This window comes from Salvelinus alpinus, chromosome 9, assembly GCF_045679555.1.
Source record: "Salvelinus alpinus chromosome 9, SLU_Salpinus.1, whole genome shotgun sequence".
Classification (NCBI taxonomy): Eukaryota; Metazoa; Chordata; class Actinopteri; order Salmoniformes; family Salmonidae; genus Salvelinus; species Salvelinus alpinus.
In genome coordinates this window covers 901,508-924,484 of record NC_092094.1, presented here as the reverse complement: position 1 = coordinate 924,484, position 22,977 = coordinate 901,508, and the positions used below count along the sequence as shown (strand labels likewise).

General features: G+C 45.2%; 2 protein-coding genes across 2 annotated transcripts; one reads left to right on the top strand and one right to left on the bottom strand.

Annotated features, from left to right (window-relative positions):
• Positions 1-273: 273 nt before the first annotated feature.
• LOC139584129 (protein FAM180A) lies at positions 274-6,725 on the bottom strand. Its single transcript, XM_071415644.1, has 3 exons — positions 5,381-6,725; positions 5,050-5,129; positions 274-2,481 (listed from the first exon to the last, which is right to left on the bottom strand). Exons 1-3 carry the CDS (start codon positions 5,487-5,489, stop codon positions 2,128-2,130), a joined length of 543 nt encoding a protein of 180 aa, XP_071271745.1. The 5' UTR covers positions 5,490-6,725; the 3' UTR covers positions 274-2,127.
• kbtbd4 (kelch repeat and BTB (POZ) domain containing 4) lies at positions 5,946-11,391 on the top strand. The gene is made up of 7 exons (XM_071415642.1): positions 5,946-6,010; positions 6,684-6,852; positions 7,124-7,278; positions 7,402-7,573; positions 7,812-7,953; positions 8,090-8,196; positions 8,487-11,391. The coding sequence occupies exons 2-7, from the start codon at positions 6,706-6,708 to the stop codon at positions 9,345-9,347; spliced, it is 1,584 nt and encodes a 527-aa protein (XP_071271743.1). The 5' UTR covers positions 5,946-6,010; positions 6,684-6,705; the 3' UTR covers positions 9,348-11,391.
• Positions 11,392-22,977: the final 11,586 nt, after the last annotated feature.

Sequence of the window (22,977 nt, the reverse complement as noted above, 5' to 3'; positions counted from 1 at the left end):
GACTCGGTACCAGTACCCCCTGTATATAGCCTCCACACTGACTCTGTACCGTAACACCCTGTATATAGCCTCCACACTGACTCTGTACCGTAATACCCTGTATATAGGTGTTATTAGGCCTCGTTATTGTTATATTATTGTGTTACTTTTTATAATTTTTTTACTTTAGTTTATTTGGTAAATATTTTTTTTTAACTATTTTTGAACTGCACTGTTTAAGGGCTTGTAAGTAAGCATTTCACGGTAAGGTCTACACTTGTTGTATTCGGCGCATGTGACAAATAAAGTTTGATTTGATATGAATTATTATATTTTAGTTGTTCGAACCATGTTTTTTTTTTATTCAAAACTTCCATTGACAAACAAAGCAAATGCTGGAATAGAAATAAACATGGACAATCATGATTGACACCACAATAGATAGAAATCCACAAATGTTTGAAATATGTCTTACAATGTTGATCACTGTGTTTCAAAGTATTGGTTGTGTTTCAGGTGTTCTGTATACCTCTGTTGCTGATGATAATTCGTTTAAACAAATATATACAGTACCAGTCCAAAGTTTGGACACATCTACTCATTCAAGGTTTTTTCTTTATTTTTACTATTTTCAACATTGTAGAATAATAGTGAAGACATCAGAACTATGAAATAACACATATGGAATCATGTAGTAACGAAAAAAGTGTTAAACAAATCAAAATCTATTTTATATTCTTCAAAGTAGCCACCCTTTGCACAATCTTGGCATTCAACCAGCTTCATGAGGTAGTCACCTGGAATGCTTTTCCAACAGTCTTGAAGGAGTTCCCACATATGCTGAGCACTTGTTGGCTGCTTTTCCTTCACTCTGCGGTCCAACTCATCCCAAACTATCTCAATTGGGTTGAGGTCGGGTGATTGTGGAGGACAGGTCATCTGATGCAGCACTCCATCACTCTCCTTCTTGGTCAGATAGCCCTTACACATCCTGGAGGTGTGTTTTGGGTCATTGTCCTGTTAAAAAACAAATGATAGTCCCACTAAGCACAACCCAGATGGGATGCCTTGAATTCTAAATAAATGACTGACAGTGTCACCAGCAAAGCACCATCACACCTCCTCCTCCATGCTTCACGGTGGAAACTGCACATGCGGAGATCATCCGTTCAACTACTCTGCGTCTCACAAAGACACGGCGGTTGGAACCAAAAATCTTGAATGTTGACTCATCAGACCAAAGGTCAGACTTCCACAGGTCTAATATCCATTGCTCGTGTTTCTTGGCCCAAGCAAGTCTCTTCTTATTGGTGTCCTTTAGTAATGGTTTCTTTGCAGCAATTCGACCATGAAGGCCTGATTCACACAGTCTCCTCTGAACAGTTGATGTTGAGATGTGTCTGTTACTTGAACTCTGTGAAGCATGTATTTGGGCTGCAATTTCTGAGGCTGGTAAATCTAATGAACTTATCCTCTGCAGCAGAGGTAACTCAGGGTCTTCCTTTCCTGTGGCGGTCCTCATGAGAGCCAGTTTCATCATAGCGCTTGATGGTTTTTGCGACTGCACTTGAAGAAACTTTCACATTTCTTGAAATTTTCCAGATTGACTGACCTTCATGTCTTAAAGTAATTATGGACTGTCGTTTCTCTTTGCTTATTTGAGCTGTTCTTGCCATGATATGGACTTGGTCTTTTACCAAATAAGGCTATCTTCTGTATACCACCCCTACCTTGTCACAACACAACTGATTGGCTCAAACGCATTAAGGAAATAAATTCCACAAAATAACTTTTAACAAAGCACACCTGTTAATTGAAATGCATTCCAGGTGACTACCTCATGAAGCTGGTTGAGAGAATGCCAAGAGTGTGCAAAGCTGTCATCAAGGCAAACAGTGGCTACTTTGAAGAATTTCAAATATATTTTGATTTGTTTAACACATTTTTGGTTATTACATGTGTTAATTCATAGTTTTGATGTCTTCACTATTATTCTATAATGTAGAAAATAGTAAAAATAAAGAAAAACCCTTGAATGAGTAGGTGTGTCCAAACTTTTGACTGGTACTGTATATATCCTTTTGTATACTGTATTAAAAAGATAATTACACGCTTGGGACCAGGCTAATGAACAGTCTGTATCCTAATCTAAGTGAATTTTGTGATGGTCTCCGGTCTACGCAGCTCGTTGACTGTAATATTAGCCAGACGTATCAGCACCTCTCCCCATTTCTCCTGGACCTCCTCTCTCTCCTGGAGCTTGGCCTGGTGAGCAGAGTAGACCATGCCCAGGATGAGGCTCTCAAAGCGGGGTTGGGAGAGAGGGAGAGGCCCTCTCTTGTCCTCCAGGTCCTTCACCATCTGCTCCATAGAAGAGAGGGTCTTGGGGATGTTGTCGTTGATGTGAGCCAGGAAAGCTCGTCCCTGCCTCATAGATGCCATCTCCATGTCCAGCAGGGCGATGTTGTTGTCTTTGTCGATCTCTACTCCACCCAACAAGAACTGTATGGAGAGGTAAGAATCAAATGTGGGTAGATACACTATATATACAAAAGTATGTGGACACCCCTTCAAATTAGTGAATTCAGCTTTTTCAGCCACATCCGTTGCTGACAAATGTATAAAATCGAGCACACAGCCATGCAATCTCCATAGACAAACATTGGTAGTAGAATGGCCTTACTGAAGAGTTCAGTGACTTTCAATATGGCACCGTCATAGGATGCCATCTTTACAACAAGTTAGTTTGCCAAATTTCTGGCCTGCTAGAGCTGCCCCGGTCAACTGTAAGTGCTGTTATTGTGAAGTGGAAACGTCTGGGAGCAACAACGGCTCAGCCGCGAAGTGGTAGGCCACACAAGCTCACAGAACGGGAACGTTGAGTACTTTAGCGTTTAGTGCATAAAAATGTGTGCGTAAAAATCGTCTGTCCTCGGTTGCAACACTCACTACCAAGTTCCAAACTGCCTCTGGAAGCAACGTCGGCACAATAACTGTTCATCAGGAGCTTCATGAAATGGGTTTCCATGGCCGAGCAGCTGCACACAAGCCTAAGATCACCATGCGCAATGCCAATCGTTGGCTGGAGTGGTGTAAAGCTTGCCGCCATTGGACACTGGCGCAGTGGAAATGCTTTCTCTAGAGTAATGAATCACGCTTCACCATCTGGCAGTCCGACAGACGAATCTGGGTTTGGCCGATGCCAGGAGAACGTTACCTGCTGGAATGCATAGAGCCAACTGTAAAGTTTGGTGGGAGGAGGTTCAGGCTAGGCCCCTTAGTTCCAGTAAAGGGAAATCTTAATGCTACAACATACAATGACATTCTAGATGATTCTGTGCTTCCAACTTTGTGGCAACAGTTTGGGTAAAGCCCTTTCCTGTTTCCGCATGACAATGCCCCTATGCACAATGCGAGGTCCATACAAAAATGGTTTATCGAGATCGGTGTGGAAGAACTTCACTGGCATGTACAGAGCCCTGACCTCAACCCCACCGAACACCTTTGGGATAAATAGGAACGCTGACTGCGACCAGGCCTAATTGCCCAACATCAGTGCCTGACCTCGCTAATGCTCTTGTTGCTGAATGGAAGCTAGTCCCCGCAGCAATGTTCCAACATCTAGTGGAAAGCCTTCCCAGAAGAGTGGAGGCTGTTATAGCTGCAATGTTCCAACATCTAGTGGAAAGCCTTCCCAGAAGAGTGGAGGCTGTTATAGCTGCAATGTTCCAACATCTAGTGGAAAGCCTTCCCAGAAGAGTGGAGGCTGTTATAGCAGCAATGTTCCAACATCTAGTGGAAAGCCTTCCCAGAAGAGTGGAGGCTGTTATAGCTGCAATGTTCCAACATCTAGTGGAAAGCCTTCCCAGAAGAGTGGAGGCTGTTATAGCAGCAATGTTCCAACATCTAGTGGAAAGCCTTCCCAGAAGAGTGGAGGCTGTTATAGCAGCAATGTTCCAACATCTAGTGGAAAGCCTTCCCAGAAGAGTGGAGGCTGTTATAGCAGCAATGTTCCAACATCTAATGGAAAGCCTTCCCAGAAGAGTGGAGGCTGTTATAGCAGCAAAGCGGGGACCAACTCCATATTAATGCCTTCCCTGAAGAGTGGAGGCTGTTATAGCAGCAAAGGGGGACCAACTCCATATTAATGCCTTCCCTGAAGAGTGGAGGCTGTTATAGCAGCAAAGCGGGGACCAACTCCATATTAATGCCTTCCCTGAAGAGTGGAGGCTGTTATAGCAGCAAAGCGGGGACCAACTCCATATTAATGCCTTCCCTGAAGAGTGGAGGCTGTTATAGCAGCAAAGGGGGACCAACTCCATATTAATGCCTTCCCTGAAGAGTGGAGGCTGTTATAGCATCAAAGGGGTGACCAACTCCATATTAATGCCTTCCCAGAAGAGTGGAGGCTGTTATAGCAGCAAAGCGGGGACCAACTCCATATTAATGACTTCCCAGAAGAGTGGAGGCTGTTATAGCAGCAAAGGGGTGACCAACTCCATATTAATGCCTTCCCAGAAGAGTGGAGGCTGTTATAGCATCAAAGGGGTGACCAACTCCATATTAATGCCTTCCCAGAAGAGTGGAGGCTGTTATAGCATCAAAGGGGTGACCAACTCCATATTAATGCCTTCCCAGAAGAGTGGAGGCTGTTATAGCAGCAAAGCGGGGACCAACTCCATATTAATGACTTCCCTGAAGAGTGGAGGCTGTTATAGCAGCAAAGCGGGGACCAACTCCATATTAATGACTTCCCAGAAGAGTGGAGGCTGTTATAGCAGCAAAGCGGGGGTCCAACTACACGTTAATTCCCATGATTCTGGAATGAGATAGATGAGCAGGTGTCCACATACTTTTGGTCATGTAGTGTAATAACATATGTACAATAAAGAAGTTGAGGAAACAGATGGTGGGGCAAAACAGAAACTACTCAAGAGAAAATACAATATGCTCATATACATGTAGCCTGGTCCCAGATCGGTTTGTTCTTTCTTGCTGACTTTGATGGTAATTGTCAACAAGACCGCACTAACTGATCTGGGACCAGGCTAATAGAAGTGTAACTCCAACCTCAAACATCAGATTTGCATCGCTGAGAGATTGGCCCAAGCCCTGGGAAGGAAGACCGCCATATACGGCGCCGGACACATCTGAAAGAGATAAGGTTGTTATTTTCATGATAAAAATGAATAATGTTACTCTCAGAAATATAGGACTTAATTTAACCTCCACTTAGAACCTGTTGTGGTATTCAATTACATGCAAATGTAAATCTTGATATTCAATCCAATACAACTTTAATGACTTAATCAACTATTTTCTATCAATTTATGAATGCATTGCATTCAAAAACACAACATATCTTTCCTTCCAAGTTAGTTTTAAAACAATTATAACTCACCTTCTAAAAGATCTTGACACCACAAAGTCGCTACGGTGACCCATATGAGAACTCTTAGTCTGGGTTTTGTCACCATCTCTCTTTTATGACTGTATAACTCTGATGGCATGATGATTTCACTGTCTCCCTCTATCCTTTGCTACTCTTCAATAATAATAAAAAAACCTCAGTCCGATAGCCACGAGTCTAGGCTAGAATGCCATACATTCTTCCACCTAGGAAAAAAGGCACGAGGGCCAGTTGGCTCAAACGTTTACAGACTTACTAGTGTTGTTCAATCCTGGTTCCAAGGGGCCTACTGGGTGTGCAGGCTTATGTTCCATCACGTTAGTAGGCCTACACACCCGATTCAACTATTCAACTACGGTCATCACTTAGCCTATGACTGAATGTGTTGTAGTTAAACAAAGTTCGGGCACACCCTGTGTACCCCAGGACCAGGATTGGAGACCTGCGATGTACACAAAAAAAAAAATGAAGTAGACTGTTGTAACATATCTCCGCCACACAGTGGCAGCACCTACCGCTGGCATCAGCGTCAGCTGAGCCAGCCAGAAAAAGGTTTGTTTACTTCCGGTGAATATTTCTCCGTCTTCCGTGTGATGAAATAGATCAGATAGTGGAGCAAAGGTAGGCTGAAAAGATTTACTAGCCAATAAATTATATCTTAAACCATAATCTGATACTGATTAAACTGTTAGTTAAACAACTCGGCGTGATTGGTGTCAGAATAGTGACGCTGTAAGGATTTGTAACGTTTGGTTGCGTCGCTAGCTACAGTAACTAACTTTTACTGACAGTCAATGAATGAGCATTATCTATTTTTCGGGTTTCGTAAACCAAAATAATACGTAACGTTAGTCCAGTTAAAACCAGTGTGATTCTGAAACCACTGGGGGTCTTTTGTTAAAATAATACGTAACGTTAGTCCAGTTAAAACCAGTGTGATTCTGAAACCACTGTTTTTTTTTTGTTAAAATAATACGTAACGTTAGTCCAGTTAAAACCAGTGTGATTCTGAAACCACCGGGGGTCTTTTGTTAAAACAATACTTAACGTTAGTCCAGTTAAAACCAGTGTGATTCTGAAACCACTGGTTTTTTTGTTGTTAAAATAATACGTAACGTTAGTCCAGTTAAAACCAGTGTGATTTCAGTTCGCATAGAAACACGAACCAGCATGTTTTAAATCTCTGCAGATTCGCAAAGTCTATAGTCTGTGTGTTAGTTGTTTTTTTGTCTTAACCGGCAGTGTTTCTAACTATACGCACTAACTGTTGTGTTTGTCGATGGTTCCCATGTAGCCCAACCCTGCTAGCTGGTGAGATGGAGTCCGGTGAGGCCAGGTTCGGGGGACAGAGTGTAGGAGCAGGCTCATTGGTGGCAGAGGAGAACTACTTCCTAGGTTACACCTTTACAGACCGCTCCCACTCCAGCCGCGTGGTGCAAAGCATCATGGACCTATGTCTGCAGGTAAGGAATCTCAATTCACCTTTCTCTGATTCCTCGCATCCTATCTCCTCGTCTCCTCAAACCTTATTAGAGGTGAAGGTTCCCTCCCCTCAGGCCTTCATCTCCAATGGGGTTTTGAGGTTGGAGGCAAGGAGAGAGGATGCGAGTAATCAAGGAAAGATGAATTGAGAGACGCTCCATTCATTTGAAGTCTGTCTCCCAGTGCAGCATTAGTTTCGGGGGTGTATGATGACATCGACGGTTCCTCCATCTTATATCCCTGTGTCTTCAGGACGGCCTGTTTGCTGACGTGACGGTGAAGGTGGAAGGGAGGGATTTTAACCTGCACCGCCTGGTACTGTCAGCCCAGAGCAGCTTCTTTAGATCCATGTTCACATCCAACCTGAGAGAGGCTCACACACGTAGCATCCAACTGAAGGACGTCAGGTAGGGCTGCTGGCCTCTAATCCCTGGTACCGTCACCTGTCGTTGTGCCCTTGACACATAAACTGCTCAATGAGCTGTTTCTCACCAATTGGGACAATAAAGTCTATTTTCTATTCTATTCAGCGCATCAGTGTTCCAGCTGCTGGTTGACTACATCTACCACGGGACAGTGAAGCTGACAGTGGAGGAGCTTCAGGACACCTATGAGATGGCTGACATGTACCAGCTGACTGCTCTGTTTGAAGAATGCTCCCGCTTCCTGTCACGCACCGTAGATGTCAAGAATTGCCTACAGGTGAGCTGATTGGCTGGGTTTCTATTTCCTGGACCTGATACAGCCAATCATTGGTGTCTGAAGTAATGAGCAAATGTGTGTTCCCTTTGTAGATAGGAAGGACTCAGGTAGACATGTGAATTCTATTAGTCAAGGTACTGGATCTGTGTAGCTGCTGTCAATCTGACCATCTTGTCATCTTGTTCCACACAGTAGCTTTTTGAAGTGCTGTCAGTTGATTCCCTTCTTCCTGCTGTAGGTGATGTGGCTAGCAGACAGGCACAGTGACCAGGAGTTGTATACTGCAGCCAAACATTGTGCTAAGATCCACCTGGTCCAACTTCACCAGACTGATGAGTTCCTCAACCTGCCACTCTGTCTCCTCATGGACATTATCAAAGGTACTTATTGATTTCTTGCTTGATTTGATTTACACAGTAATGGGGGAAACTTACCCCACTACCATATTTATCACCCGCCTGGGTAATGCCACGGTGGCCATTTTGTCAGGCCCTTACCCGTGTTGCTGTTCTCCAGATGATGTTCCAACCTCTCAGAACGCCACGGCAGCCATCCAAACCTGGATCAACCACAACAAGGTGGAGAGAGAAGAGTTCTCCACTGTTCTCCAGGAGAACCTCAAGGTACAGTGTTCTCATTCTAGAACCCTAAACTCCACTGCACGTCTCTCTTTAATATTTATATTCGATGGGGGGGGGGGGGGGGGGGGTTTGCTGCCCCCAGTTTTCCGGAGGGGGGACTTTTTTGGGGGGGGACTTTTGGGGGGGGGGGGGGGTTTAGATGCACCCAGTTTTACGGAGATCATAGCTAAAACATGTTCACCTACACAAATGTTTTTCCCCTTACAATTTTAGAATATATCATTCTAGTTATCCATGTCGTGACTATTGATTTCCTCGCTGTGTCTTTGCAGGAGATCGGTGAGAAGGTGCACATCTACCTGATAGGTAAGGAGGAGACGAGGACCCACTCCCTGGCCGTTTCCCTGCACTGTGACGAGGACGACGCCATCAGCGTCAGCGGCCAGAACAGCCTGTGTCACCAGATCACAGCAGCCTGTAAACACGGGCCTGACCTCTACGTGGTGGGGGGGTCCATCCCTCGCCGCATGTGGAAATGTAACATGCAGACCATGGACTGGGAGCGCTGCGCCCCGCTTCCCCGAGACCGTCTCAGCCACACCATGGTCTCAGTCTCTCTTCAGGATGCCGTCTATAGTCTGGGAGGTAAGACGCTCCAGGACACACTGTCCAACGCCGTCATTTACTACACGGTGAAGGACAACGTGTGGACGGAGACTAGCCAGCTGGATACGGCGGTGTCCGGGGCGGCGGGGGTTAACCTGGGAGGAACCATCTACATACTGGGGGGGGAAGAGAACGACATGGACTTCTTCACCAAGCCGTCACGACTCATCCAGTGCTTCGACACACAGACTCAGAAGTGCCAATTGAAGCCTTACGTTCTGCCGTTGGCGGGAGTGATGCACGCCGCCGCTCACATGGACCTGCTGTTCATCGTAGCGGAGGGGGACTCCCTGGTGTGTTACAACCCGCTGTTGGAGAGCTTCACCAGGCTCCGCTTCCCCGAGGTCTGGAGCTGTGTGCCGTCCCTCTGGAAGGTGGTCAGCTGTAACGGCTCTGTCTACGTGTTCAGAGAGAGGTGTACGAAAGGAGACGCGCACACGTTGAAGTTTAACCCCGCTACGTCAGCCGTGACTGTTATCAAGGGGATTAAGATCCTACTGACCAACTGGCAGTTTGTTCTGGCTTAAAAGTTTAAACTCACTAAGGTGAGGGCATGAGGGATTTGAGAATATACAGTGGAACATATTCAGACCCCTTTACTTTGACCACATGTTGTTACGTTACAGCCTTATCCTCTCAATCTACACACTATACCCCATAATGACAAAGCAACGCAGGTTTTTAGATATTTTTGCTAATTTATAGAAAACCCCCCCCAGAAATATCTTATTTATAAAGACCCTTTGCTATGAGACTCTAAATTGATCTGGGGAAGGGTACCAAAACATTTCTGCAGCATTGAAGGTCCCCAAGAACACAGTGGCCTCCATCATTCTTAAATGGAAGAAGTTTGGAACCACCAGACTCTTCCTAGAGCTGGACGCCTGGCCAACCTGAGAAATCGGGGGAGAAGGGTCTTGGTCAGGGAGGTGACCAAGAACCCGATAGTCACTCTTAACAGAACTCCAGAGTTCCTCTGTGGAGATGGGAGAACCTTCCAGAAGGACAACCATCTCTGCAGCACTCCACCAATCCGGCTTTTATGGTAGAGTGTCCAGACGGAAGCCACTCCTCAGTAAAAGGCACATGACAGCCCACTTGGAGTTTGCCAAAAGGCACCTAAAGACTCTCAGACCATGAGAAACAAGATTCTCTGGTCTGATGAAACCAAGATTGAACTCTTTGGCCTGAATGTCAAGTGTCACGTCTGGAGGAAACCTGGCACCATCCTTACGGTGAAGCATGGTGGTGGCAGCATCATGCTGTGGGGATGTTTTCAGTGGCAGGGACTGGGAGACTAGTCAGAATTGAGGGAAAGATGAATGGAGCAAAGTACAGAGAGATCCTTGATGAAAACCTGCTCCAGAGTGCTCAGGACCTCAGACTGGGGTGAAGGTTCACCTTCCAAAGGACAATGACCCTAAGCACACAGCCAAGACAATGCAGGAATGACTTCAGGACAAGTCTCGCTATGTCCTTGAGTGGCCCAGCCAGAACCTGATCAAACATCTCTGGAGAGACCTGGAAATAGCTGTGCATCGACGCTCCCCATCCAACCTGACAGAGGTTGAGAGGATCCTCAGAGAAAAATGGGAGAAACTCCCCAAATACAGGTGTGCCAAGTTTGTAACGTCATACCTAAGAAGACTTGAGGCTCGAGGGTGTGAATACTTATGTAAAATGTGATATTTCCGTTTGTATTATTTTTAATAAATTTGCAAAAAAGTCAAAACTTTTTTTTTGCTTTGTCATTATTGGGTATTGTGTGAAGATTGATGGGGATTTTTCCCCCATTTTTTATTTTCAAATCAATTTTAGAATAAGGTTGTAACGTAACAAAATGTGAACGAAATCAAGGGGTCTGAATACTTTCTGAAAGCTCTGTAAGGTGTTACAGTTCATAAGCTGATCTTTCTGTCTCTTATGGTTACTGATGCCGTCATACTCACAGCTTTAAATCATGTGCATTGTATAGCAATAAGGGATAAAACCACACGATTGGGAGAATTCAGAGATATTATTTTCCTGCATATTTCACAAATACATCCCATGATCTGTAAATATATTCAACAAAAAGATCACAAATAAAACTACAATTTTATAAAACTACCATTTATTAAACAAATGTAGAAATATTTGTGAGCAATTGTTCAGACATCCCTAACATCTACAACTGTGAAACGTGGATTTACGTATTCAGAAAAAAGTGCTTGTGGATCTGTATTCTGTGCTTAAAGAAATTTTAACAAGTTATGTCTGTCGGAAGTATTTCAGTCAGCAAATGTGACTTCAGATGAGTCGACTATCTTCATTCATTGGGATTATCTTTGAGGCGCGTAGCGTTATGAGATCACAGCATTCTCATTCGCCATTTCCTGGGAGAATACTTTCTAGCTAGATAAATGACAACTTCATGAAATGTGAGTATAACGTTTTATTTATTTGACAAATTATGTTAAAATGTTAACTAAATGACTTTCATATGAATGTTAAATTCAGTCATTGGGGCATGCAACGCACTAGGCGATCTCGTCAGCTGTTTAGCCAAAGTTAAATAAACCAGTTAATTCATCAATGTGTCAATTATGAAGAACCGCTCAGTTTTGAAATCATGAATTGTTGATCTCAAGGCTAGCCAGCGAATCTTTTTCAATATGTGATATTTTTGCAGCACAAAGCACTCTGTCCCGACTGGTGTGGTGGTAAGAAATGTTAACATCTAATTAAAAACGTTAGAAATCCATCTGTTTTCTGCTCCATGTAGGATTACCTGCAAGCAATGCCTGGGTTTCAAACCAACAGCTTGTTAGCCACTCATAATGTTTTGGGCCTGTGCCACTCCTAATGTTTTGGGCCTGTGCCACTCCCAATGTTTTGAGCCTGTGCCACTCCTAATGTTTTGGGCCTGTGCCACTCCCAATGTTTTGGGCCTGTGCCACTCCTAATGTTTTGAGCCTGTGCCACTCCTAATGTTTTGAGCCTGTGCCACTCCTAATGTTTTGGGCCTGTGCCACTCCCAATGTTTTGGGCCTGTGCCACTCCTAATGTTTTGAGCCTGTGCCACTCCTAATGTTTTGGGCCTGTGCCACTCCTAATGTTTTGGGCCTGTGCCACTCCTAATGTTTTGGGCCTGTGCCACTCCCAATGTTTTGGGCCTGTGCCACTCCCAATGTTTTGGGCCTGTGCCACTCCCAATGTTTTGGGCCTGTGCCACTCCCAATGTTTTGGGCCTGTGCCACTCCTAATGTTTTGGGCCTGTGCCACTCCTAATGTTTTGGGCCTGTGCCACTCCTAATGTTTTGGGCCAGTGCCACTCCTTATGTTTTGGGCCTGTGCCACTCCTTATGTTTTGGGCCTGTGCCACTCCCAATGTTTTGTGCCTGTTCCACTCCTAATGTTTTGGGCCTGTGCCACTCCTTATGTTTTGGGCCTGTGCCACTCCCAATGTTTTGGGCCTGTGCCACTCCCAATGTTTTGGGCCTGTGCCACTCCTTATGTTTTGGGCCTGTGCCACTCCCAATGTTTTGTGCCTGTTCCACTCCTAATGTTTTGGGCCTGTGCCACTCCTTATGTTTTGGGCCTGTGCCACTCCCAATGTTTTGGGCCTGTGCCACTCCCAATGTTTTGGGCCTGTGCCACTCCCAATGTTTTGGGCCTGTTCCACTCCCAATGTTTTGGGCCTGTTCCACTCCCAATGTTTTGGGCCTGTGCCACTCCCAATGTTTTGGGCCTGTGCCACTCCCAATGTTTTGGGCCGTTTTGGGCCTGTGCCACTCCTAATGTTTTGGGCCTGTGCCACTCCTAATGTTTTGGGCCTGTTCCACTCCCAATGTTTTGGGCCTGTGCCACTCCTTATGTTTTGGGCCTGTGCCACTCCCAATGTTTTGGGCCTGTGCCACTCCCAATGTTTTGGGCCTGTTCCACTCCCAATGTTTTGGGCCTGTTCCACTCCCAATGTTTTGGGCCTGTGCCAGTGTAACGGATGTGAAATGGCTAGCTAGTTAGCGGGTACGCGCTACTAGCATTTCAATCAGTTACGTCGCTTGCTCTGAGACTTAAGTAGGGTTTCCCCTTGCTCTGCAAGGGCCGCGGCTTTTGTGGAGCGATGGGTAACGACGCTTCGTGGGTGTCAGTTGTTGATGTGTGCAGAGGGTCCCTGGTTTGCGCCCGTGTCGGGGCGAGGGGACGGTACTAAAGTTATACTGTTACACCACTCCTAATGTTTTGGGCCTGTGCCACTCCCAATGTTTTGGGCCTGTGCCACTCCCAATGTTTTGGGCCTGTGCCACTCCCAATGTTTTGGGCCTGTGCCACTCCTAATGTTTTGGGCCTGTGCCACTCCTAATGTTTTGGGCCTGTGCCACTCCTAATGTTTTGGGCCAGTGCCACTCCTTATGTTTTGGGCCTGTGCCACTCCTTATGTTTTGGGCCTGTGCCACTCCCAATGTTTTGTGCCTGTTCCACTCCCAATGTTTTGGGCCTGTGCCACTCCTAATGTTTTGGGCCTGTGCCACTCCCAATGTTTTGGGCCTGTGCCACTCCCAATGTTTTGGGCCTGTGCCACTCCTAATGTTTTGGGCCTGTGCCACTCCCAATGTTTTGTGCCTGTTCCACTCCTAATGTTTTGGGCCTGTGCCACTCCTTATGTTTTGGGCCTGTGCCACTCCCAATGTTTTGGGCCTGTGCCACTCCCAATGTTTTGGGCCTGTGCCACTCCCAATGTTTTGGGCCTGTGCCACTCCCAATGTTTTGGGCCTGTGCCACTCCCAATGTTTTGGGCCTGTGCCACTCCTAATGTTTTGGGCCTGTTCCACTCCCAATGTTTTGGGCCTGTGCCACTCCTAATGTTTTGGGCCTGTGCCACTCCCAATGTTTTGGGCCTGTGCCACTCCCAATGTTTTGGGCCTGTGCCACTCCTAATGTTTTGGGCCTGTGCCACTCCCAATGTTTTGGGCCTGTGCCACTCCCAATGTTTTGGGCCTGTGCCACTCGCAATGTTTTGGGCCTGTGCCACTCGCAATGTTTTGGGCCTGTGCCACTCCCAATGTTTTGGGCCTGTGCCACTCCTAATGTTTTGGGCCTCCCAATGTTGTGCTTTGCCTCTTGAGTGTTTTGACGTCAGAGAAATGGTTTACCGTGTTATTGTCACTAGAACTCACTGCTGTCAGCGTGGGCTGAAGTAGATAGCTACATTAACTAACCAACAACCATTGGGATGTCACAGTCAGCCTTCAACTGCCTTCAGCAGCATTTCAGTCAAGTTATAAAACACTCACAAACACTCACTTCCTCATGTCTGCCGAATACAACAGGTGTAGACCTTACCGTGAAACGCTGAATAGAACAGGTAGACCTTACCGTGAAACGCTGAATACAACAGGTAGACCTTACCGTGAAACGCTGAATACAACAGGTGTAGTAAACCTTACCGTGAAACGCTGAATACAACAGGTGTAGTAGACCTTACCGTGAAACGCTGAGTACAACAGGTGTAGTAGACCTTACCGTGAAACGCTGAATACAACAGGTGTAGTAGACCTCACAGTGAAACGCTGAATACAACAGGTGTAGTAGACCTCACAGTGAAACGCTGAATACAACAGGTGTAGTAGACCTTACAGTGAAATGCTGAATACAACAGGTGTAGTAGACCTTACCGTGAAACGCTGAATACAAACAGGTGTAGACCTTACCGTGAAATGCTGAATACAACAGGTGTAGTAGACCTTACCGTGAAATGCTGAATACAACAGGTGTAGTAGACCTTACCGTGAAATGCTGAATACAACAGGTGTAGTAGACCTTACCGTGAAATGCTGAATACAACAGGTGTAGTAGACCTTACCGTGAAACGCTGAATACAACAGGTGTAGTAGACCTTACAGTGAAATGCTGAATACAACAGGTGTAGTAGACCTTACCGTGAAATGCTGAATACAACAGGTGTAGTAGACCTCACAGTGAAATGCTGAATACAACAGGTGTAGTAGACCTTACAGTGAAATGCTGAATACAACAGGTGTAGTAGACCTCACAGTGAAATGCTGAATACAACAGGTGTAGTAGACCTCACAGTGAAATGCTGAATACAACAGGTGTAGTAGACCTGACAGTGAAATGCTGAATACAACAGGTGTAGTAGACCTCACAGTGAAATGCTGAATACAACAGGTGTAGTAGACCTGACAGTGAAATGCTGAATACAACAGGTGTAGTAGACCTCACAGTGAAATGCTGAATACAAGCCAAGCCCATAAGGATCGGACCCCTTTTTTTCAAATTGTCACCTGAAATGACATACCTGAATCTAACTGCCTGTAGTTCAGGACCTGAACCAAGGATATGCATATTCTTGATACCATTTGAAAGGAAACACTTTTGAGTTTGTGGAAATGTGAAATGAATGTAGGAGAATATAACACATTAGATCTGGTAAAAGATAACCTGCGTTTAAAAAAACAAACATTGTACCATCATCTTTGAAATGCAAGAGAAAGGCCATAATGTATTATTCCAGCCCAGGCGCAAATTATATTTTCGCCACTAGATGACAGCAGTGTATGTGCACATTATTAGACTGATCCAATGAACCATTGTATTTCTGTTCAAAATGTTGTATCAATACTGCCCAAATATGCCTAATTGGTTTATTAATACATTTTCAAGATCATAACTGTGTACTCTCCTCAAACAATAGCCTGGTATTATTTCACTGTAATAGCTACTGTAAATTGGACAGTGCAGTTAGATTAACAAGAATTTAAGCTTTCTGACAATATCAGATATGTCTATGTTCTGGGAAATGTTCTTGTTACTTACAACCTCATGCTAATCGCATTAGTCTACGTTAGCTCAACCGTCCCGTGGGAGACCCACCGTTCCTGTAGAGGTTTTAATTAACCAACAATGCAATTCAAGAAAGAGTTAAGAAAATATTTACTAAATAAACTAAAGTTTAAAAATTTATAAAAAGTAACACAATACAATAACAAGGCTATATACAGGGGCTACAGAGTCAATGTGTGGGGGTACAGGTTAGTCGAGGTAATTTGTACATGTAGGTAGAGGTGAAGTGGTACAGCTTGCTGTGCGGGAGCAGAGAGGACAGTCTGTGACTTGGGCGACTGGAGTCTTTGACCATTTCTTGGGCCTTCCTCTAACACCGCCTGGTGTAGAGGTCCTGGATGGCAGGAAACTTGGCTCCAGTGATGTACTGGGCCATACGCACTACCCTCAGTGGTGCCTTACGGTCAGATGCAGAGCAGTTTCCATACCAGGCGGTGATGCAACCGCTCAGGATGCTCTCGATGGTGCAGCTGTAGAACTTTTTGAGGATCTGGGGACCCATGCCAAATCTTTTCAGTGTCCTATTGACTACTATTACAGACAAAACTAAAGGCTATAGCTAGTGTGCCATTATTGATGACATGTCCACCCCTCTTTTCAATGTAAACACAGCTTCCCTGTTGAAGTCGTCAGTGATATGGAGAATGTTCCAGTATCTTTTGGAGACCTACATAGACTTCCTTTATTAAACCTGTATCAGTCCTTTATCAAACCTGTTACCTGTATCAGTCCTTTATCAAACCTGTTACCTGTATCAGTCCTTTATCAAACCTGTTACCTGTATCAGTCCTTTATCAAACCTGTTACCTGTATCAGTCCTTTATCAAACCTGTTACCTGTATCAGTCCTTTATCAAACCTGTTACCTGTATCAGTCCTTTATTAAACCTGTATCAGTCCTTTATCAAACCTGTTACCTGTATCAGTCCTTTATCAAACCTGTTACCTGTATCAGTCCTTTATTAAACCTGTATCAGTCCTTTATCAAACCTGTTACCTGTATCAGTCCTTTATTAAACCCGTTATGATCCAGATCTGAAAAGACTGTAACAAATTGTTGTTGCTGGCACTGCTTGTGTAGTTGTCATGACAACCTAAAGTCACCAACAAAGTTGATTATAAAGGTTTGCCAGAAGAGGTTCTCGTGCGAAGCAAAGACCTGTGGGCTGATTGCTGTATTGCACTCTGGGGTTTGTTTGTGGACCAGATCATTGTTTTACAGCTTGGGTGTCTGCCTTACATGATTCAGATTCTTACCGGGGGGCTGAACTTCCTGATGCAGCCTTGTTCATTTTGCAGTGTGGTTTGATATGGGTGTCTCGTTTGTGTGTGTGTGTGTGTGTGTGTGTGTGTGTGTGTGTGTGTGTCTCGTGTGTGTTTGCAGATGGGAAGAGTTAGCCAAATTATTTCACCAATTAGCTTCAGTTAGCAAAAATTGTTTTTACTTTGGATAGTCTATCTCCGGGGCTAGTTGGGGACCGTCAATACATTTAGTTACACAATGTAAATGAGACAATATTTTCCACGTTGCACACCTTTTAGTTCTGTCGTTAAATGCTTTCTATATTTGTATATGAATTTCTAAAATGTACAGTGCCTTTGGAAAATATTTAGACTTGACTTTTTCCACATTTTGTTACGTTATGGATGAAAAAAACATATATATCCTCATCAATCTACACACAATACCCCATAATGACAAAGTCACAATAGGCCCCGATTTTTTTGCAAATGTACTAAAAATCAAACAGAAATACCCCATTGACATCAGCAATCAGACCCCATGCTATGACACTTGACAATTGACCCCAGGTGACATCACAATACCCCATAATGATCATCACTTGAGATATCCCCATAACTTGACATCACAATACCACCTATTGTACATCACAATACCCCATTCAATTGACAAAGTGAACATAGGTTTAGATTTTTTTGCAAAATCTATATAAGGTCCCACAGTTCACAGTGCATATCAGAGCAAAAACCAAGCCATGAGGTTGAAGGAATTATCTGTAGAGCTCTGAGACGTGATTATGTCGAGGCACCGATCTGGGGAAGGGTACCAAAAAATGTCTGCAGCATTGAAGGTCCCCAAGAACACAGTGTCCTCCATCATTCTTAAATAGAAGAAGTGTGGAACCACCAAGACTATTCCTAGAGCTGGCTGCCCAGCCAAACTGAGAAATCGGGGAAGAAAGGGTCTTGGTCAGGGAGGTGACCGAGAACCCGATGGTCACTCTGACAGAGCTCTAGAGTTCCTCTGTGGAGATGGTAGAACCTTCCAGAAGGACAACCATCTCTGCAGCACTCCACCAATCAGACCTTTATGGTAGTGTCCAGACGGAAGCCACTCAGTAAAAGGCACATGACAGGCTGCTCGGAGTTTGCCAAAAGGCACCTAAAGACTCTCAGACAATGAGGAACAAGATTCTCTGGTCTGATGAAACCAATATTCAACTCTTTGGCCTCAATGCCAAGCGTCACATCTGGAGGAAACCAGGCACCATCCTTACGGTGAAGCATGGTGGTGGCAGCATCATGCTGTGGGGATGTTTCTCGGCGGCAGGGACTGGGAGACTAGTCAGGATCGAGGGAAAGATGAACGGAGCAAAGTACAGAGATCCTTAATGAAAACCTGCTCCAGAGCGCTCAGGACCTCAAGACTGGGGCGAAGGTTCACCTTCCAACAGGACAACGACCCTAAGCACACTACCAAGACAATGCAGGTGTGTAAAGGCTCTGAATACTTATGTAAATATGATATTTAAGTATTTTTTTTAAATAAATTAGCAAAGACTTCTAAAAATCTGTTTTTGCGTAGTCATTTTGAGGTATTGTGTGTAGATGAGGGGGGGAAATGATTTAATAAATTTTAGAATAAGGCTGTATCCTAACAATGTGGAAAAAGTCAAGGGGTCTGAATACTTTCCGAAGTGTGTGTGTATATATATATATATATATATATATATATATATATATATATATATATATATATATATATATATATTAGTTGATTTGAGGTTAAGTCATTGAAATGTGGAGCTATTGGAATTTTAACATTGTCCCATGTACATTGTGTAATTTACTAACTGTCCTACTAACTGTCCTTAACTATTTCAATCGGGTCGCTAGCAGCTGCTCTCTGAATTGATTACTTCTGTGCTGCCAGCTGTGGGCAGGTTTGAAAATGAACTTAACCTTCATTTTGTGACGTACTCTGGTACGAAACTCTGTTCTGGATGAGACTGACTTTATGACCAAAATTATCCTATTTAAACTTTGTAGTCCATTTTGTCAGAATAAATGTTTCTGACTCATATCGATGCCACATAAGAGGCTGTTTTCTAAATGAGATGATGTTTTTATGGGGCAGTTGCTCTTCAACATTATACTTCTGTCTCAACCTCAGGTTCCCTCAACAAGGAAAAGAAGTTGGTTCTGCTCTTCCGGTTCCACATGACAGTAAACCCGACATACTACTTGCCACTCTGAGAACATTTTCATTACTCTCTCCCTCTTATTGAAGTGACCCATGAAAATAATTTGTTGTCCAAGCAGGACAATATCCCAGTGTGCATCTGGCTCCACCAGACCCCCCCCCCCCGTCTCCATGGTGATCAACCCCAGCTCCCCATATGTGGAGGCCAGTGGGCATCTGGCTCCACCAGACCCCCCCCCCCGTCTCCATGGTGATCAACCCCAGCTCCCCATATGTGGAGGCCAGTGGTCATCTGGCTCCACCAGACCCCCCCCCCCCCCCCGTCTCCATGGTGATCAACCCCAGCTCCCCATATGTGGAGGCCAGTGGGCATCTGGCTCCACCAGACCCCCCCCCCCCCGTCTCCATGGTGATCAACCCCAGGTGCTCTTCGGCTGCGTCACCAACTAGAAGAGTGTTGACGACGGTGTTACAACGTGGTTTTGTTATTTATTTAGTTTTGTTGATGTATTTTGTATTCTTGGAAAATAAAGAGATATTGTGTTGCTGTGTGTGTCCACTCTTAAGTGTTTTCATGTGTGTACTTTGTGCGTGTGAATGGAGTGGCGTTGAAGAGGGATGGTACTTTAACACCATCATGATCTAGTTTGTTAGAATTGCGTCTACCTTTTGATTGTCAGGTGCTGGTCAACCTGTCACTGCTCGTCACAGAAATTGGGTCTGCATTTCAAATGGGAACGTCCCTCTGCCACGTATCCAATCAGAGCTCAGACGCTTCGTACTGCAGCACACGTGTTTTTATATTTTTGTTCAGTGTGTATATAAACATTAGTATGGTTAGAAAGATAAGAAATTGAAACTTATTATTACATTTGATGAGTTGACTAGGAAATGGAGAAAGTTAAACGGTGAATAATCTTTTCTTTAAAATGTTTCTACAGAAATGTGTTCCACAAGCCAAGTCATCTGTAGGACATGCCCTGGGTCATCTGTAGGACATGCCCTGTGTCGTCTGTAGGACATGTCATCTGTAGGACATGTCCTGGGTCATCTGTAGGACATGTCATCTGTAGGACATGCCCTGGGTCATCTGTAGGACATGTCATCTGTAGGACATGTCATCTGTAGGACATGCCCTGGGTCATCTGTAGGACATGTCATCTGTAGGACATGTCATCTGTAGGACATGCCCTGGGTCATCTGTAGGACATGCCCTGGGTCATCTGTAGGACATGCCCTGGGTCATCTGTAGGACATGCCCTGGGTCATCTGTAGGACATGCCCTGGGTCATCTGTAGGACATGTCATCTGTAGGACATGTCATCTGTAGGACATGCCCTGGGTCATCTGTAGGACATGCCCTGGGTCGTCTGTAGGACATGCCCTGGGTCATCTGTAGGACATGTCATCTGTAGGACATGCCCTGTGTCATTCAGGTGTCTTTGGCTATTCTTTGTGATAGTATGTTTTGTATCATCTGATAAGACTTCAATCTGTCACTAATTCAAAATGTTGTCGATATGGAGCATTATCTTTTGCTTCACAAGACAAATAACACATGAAAACATAATCATTAACCATCAGGAACACCTCAGTCTCAGGTAGTTATCCATCATAGAGACAGGGATTGTGTCAAGAGTGAAAGGTTTATATTTGTAACACATGTTGAAGCTACAATATGTACCTTTTCGGGTGACCTGACCAAATTCAGATAGAAATATGTTATAGATTTGTCATTCTTATTGAAAGCAGGTCTAAGAAGCGGTAGATCTGTTTTCTTCTGTGTGCTATTTCTATGCTTCCTTGTAAGTTTTGTTTTTGCGTCTTTTACTTGTGGCTTTGTCCACCAGCTACAAACAGCTGAAAATACTATATTTATTGTTATGTAAAATATATTTCACAGCAGTTTAGATGGTACAATGATTCTCCACACGTTAGTTGCCTGTTGAGTCACACTGACAGAGAAATTATTAGCATTTTAGCAACCAGGAAATGGCAGAGTGATTTCTGCATAGCACATATCTTTAATTAGTTCACTCACACATACAAGGCAACAGGAAGTGGCACGATAATAGGGGTGATGGGAGGCATCTGCATGGCAACAGGAAGTGGCATGATAATAGGGGTGATGGGAGGCATCTGCATGGCAACAGGAAGTGGCATGATAATAGGGGTGATGGGAGGCATCTGCATGGCAACAGGAAGTGGCACGATAATAGGGGTGATGGGAGGCATCTGCATGGCAACAGGAAGTGGCACGATAATAGGGGTGATGGGAGGCATCTGCATGGCAACAGGAAGTGGCACGATAATAGGGGTGATGGGAGGCATCTGCATGGCAACAGGAAGTGGCACAATAATAGGGGTGATGGGAGGCATCTGCATGGCAACAGGAAGTGGCATGATAATAGGGGTGATGGGAGGCATCTGCATGGCAACAGGAAGTGGCATGATAATAGGGGTGTTGGGAGGCATCTGCATGGCAACAGGAAGTGGCATGATAATAGGGGTGATGGGAGGCATCTGCATGGCAACAGGAAGTAGCACGATAATAGGGGTGATGGGAGGCATCTGCATGGCAACAGGAAGTGGCACGATAATAGGGGTGATGGGAGGCATCTGCATGGCAACAGGAAGTGGCACGATAATAGGGGTGATGGGAGGCATCTGCATGGCAACAGGAAGTAGCACGATAATAGAGGTGATGGGAAAACAAACACACTTCTCCTCTATGTAGTTGTTCACTGTTGCAACAGGAAGAGGATCTCGCTGCACTGAAGGCAACAGAGTCTTATATTTGATTCCAGCAGGAAGCCAGTGGAGGAGTGGTGTGACATAGGAGAACATGGTTTAACAGCAGATATGCTGCATTCTGGATCAAAGGTAGGGAGCTGGACTAGCGGAGAGTTGTAGAGGGAGGGAGCTGGACTAGCGGAGAGTTGTAGAGGGAGGGAGCTGGACTAGCGGAGAGTTGTAGAGGGAGGGAGCTGGACTAGCGGAGAGTTGCAGAGGGAGGGAGCTGGACTAGCGGGGAGTTGTAGAGGGAGGGAGCTGGACTAGCGGAGAGTTGCAGAGGGAGGGAGCTGGACTAGCGGGGAGTTGTAGAGGGAGGGAGCTGGACTAGCGGGGAGTTGTAGAGGGAGGGAGCTGGACTAGGGGAGAGTTGTAGAGGGAGGGAGCTGGACTAGCGGGGAGTTGTAGAGAGAGGGAGCTGGACTAGCGGGGAGTTGTAGAGGGAGGGAGCTGGACTAGCGGGGAGTTGTAGAGGGAGGGAGCTGGACTAGGGGAGAGTTGTAGATGGAGGGAGCTGGACTAGCGGGGAGTCTCTCAAACTAGACACTCTAATGTACTTGTCCTCTTGCTCAGTTGTGCACCGGGGCCTCCCACTCCTCTTTCTATTCTGGTTAGTGCCAGTTTGCGCTGTTCTGTGAAGTAAGTAGTAGGACAGCATTGTACGAGATCTTCAGTTTGTTGGCAATGTAGGCAACAGGTAATCATGCTGGGCCAACTGTAGGCAACAGGTAATCATGCTGGGCCAACAGGTAATCATGCTGGGCCAACTGTAGGCAACCGGTAATCATGCTGGGCCAACTGTAGGCAACCAGTAATCATGCTGGGCCAACTGGTAATCATGCTGGGCCAACTGTAGGCAACAGGTAATCATGCTGGGCCAACTGTAGGCAACAGGTAATCATGCTGGGCCAACAGGTAATCATGCTGGGCCAACTGTAGGCAACCGGTAATCATGCTGGGCCAACTGTAGGCAACCAGTAATCATGCTGGGCCAACTGGTAATCATGCTGGGCCAACTGTAGGCAACCAGTAATCATGCTGGGCCAACTGTAGGCAACCAGTAATCATGCTGGG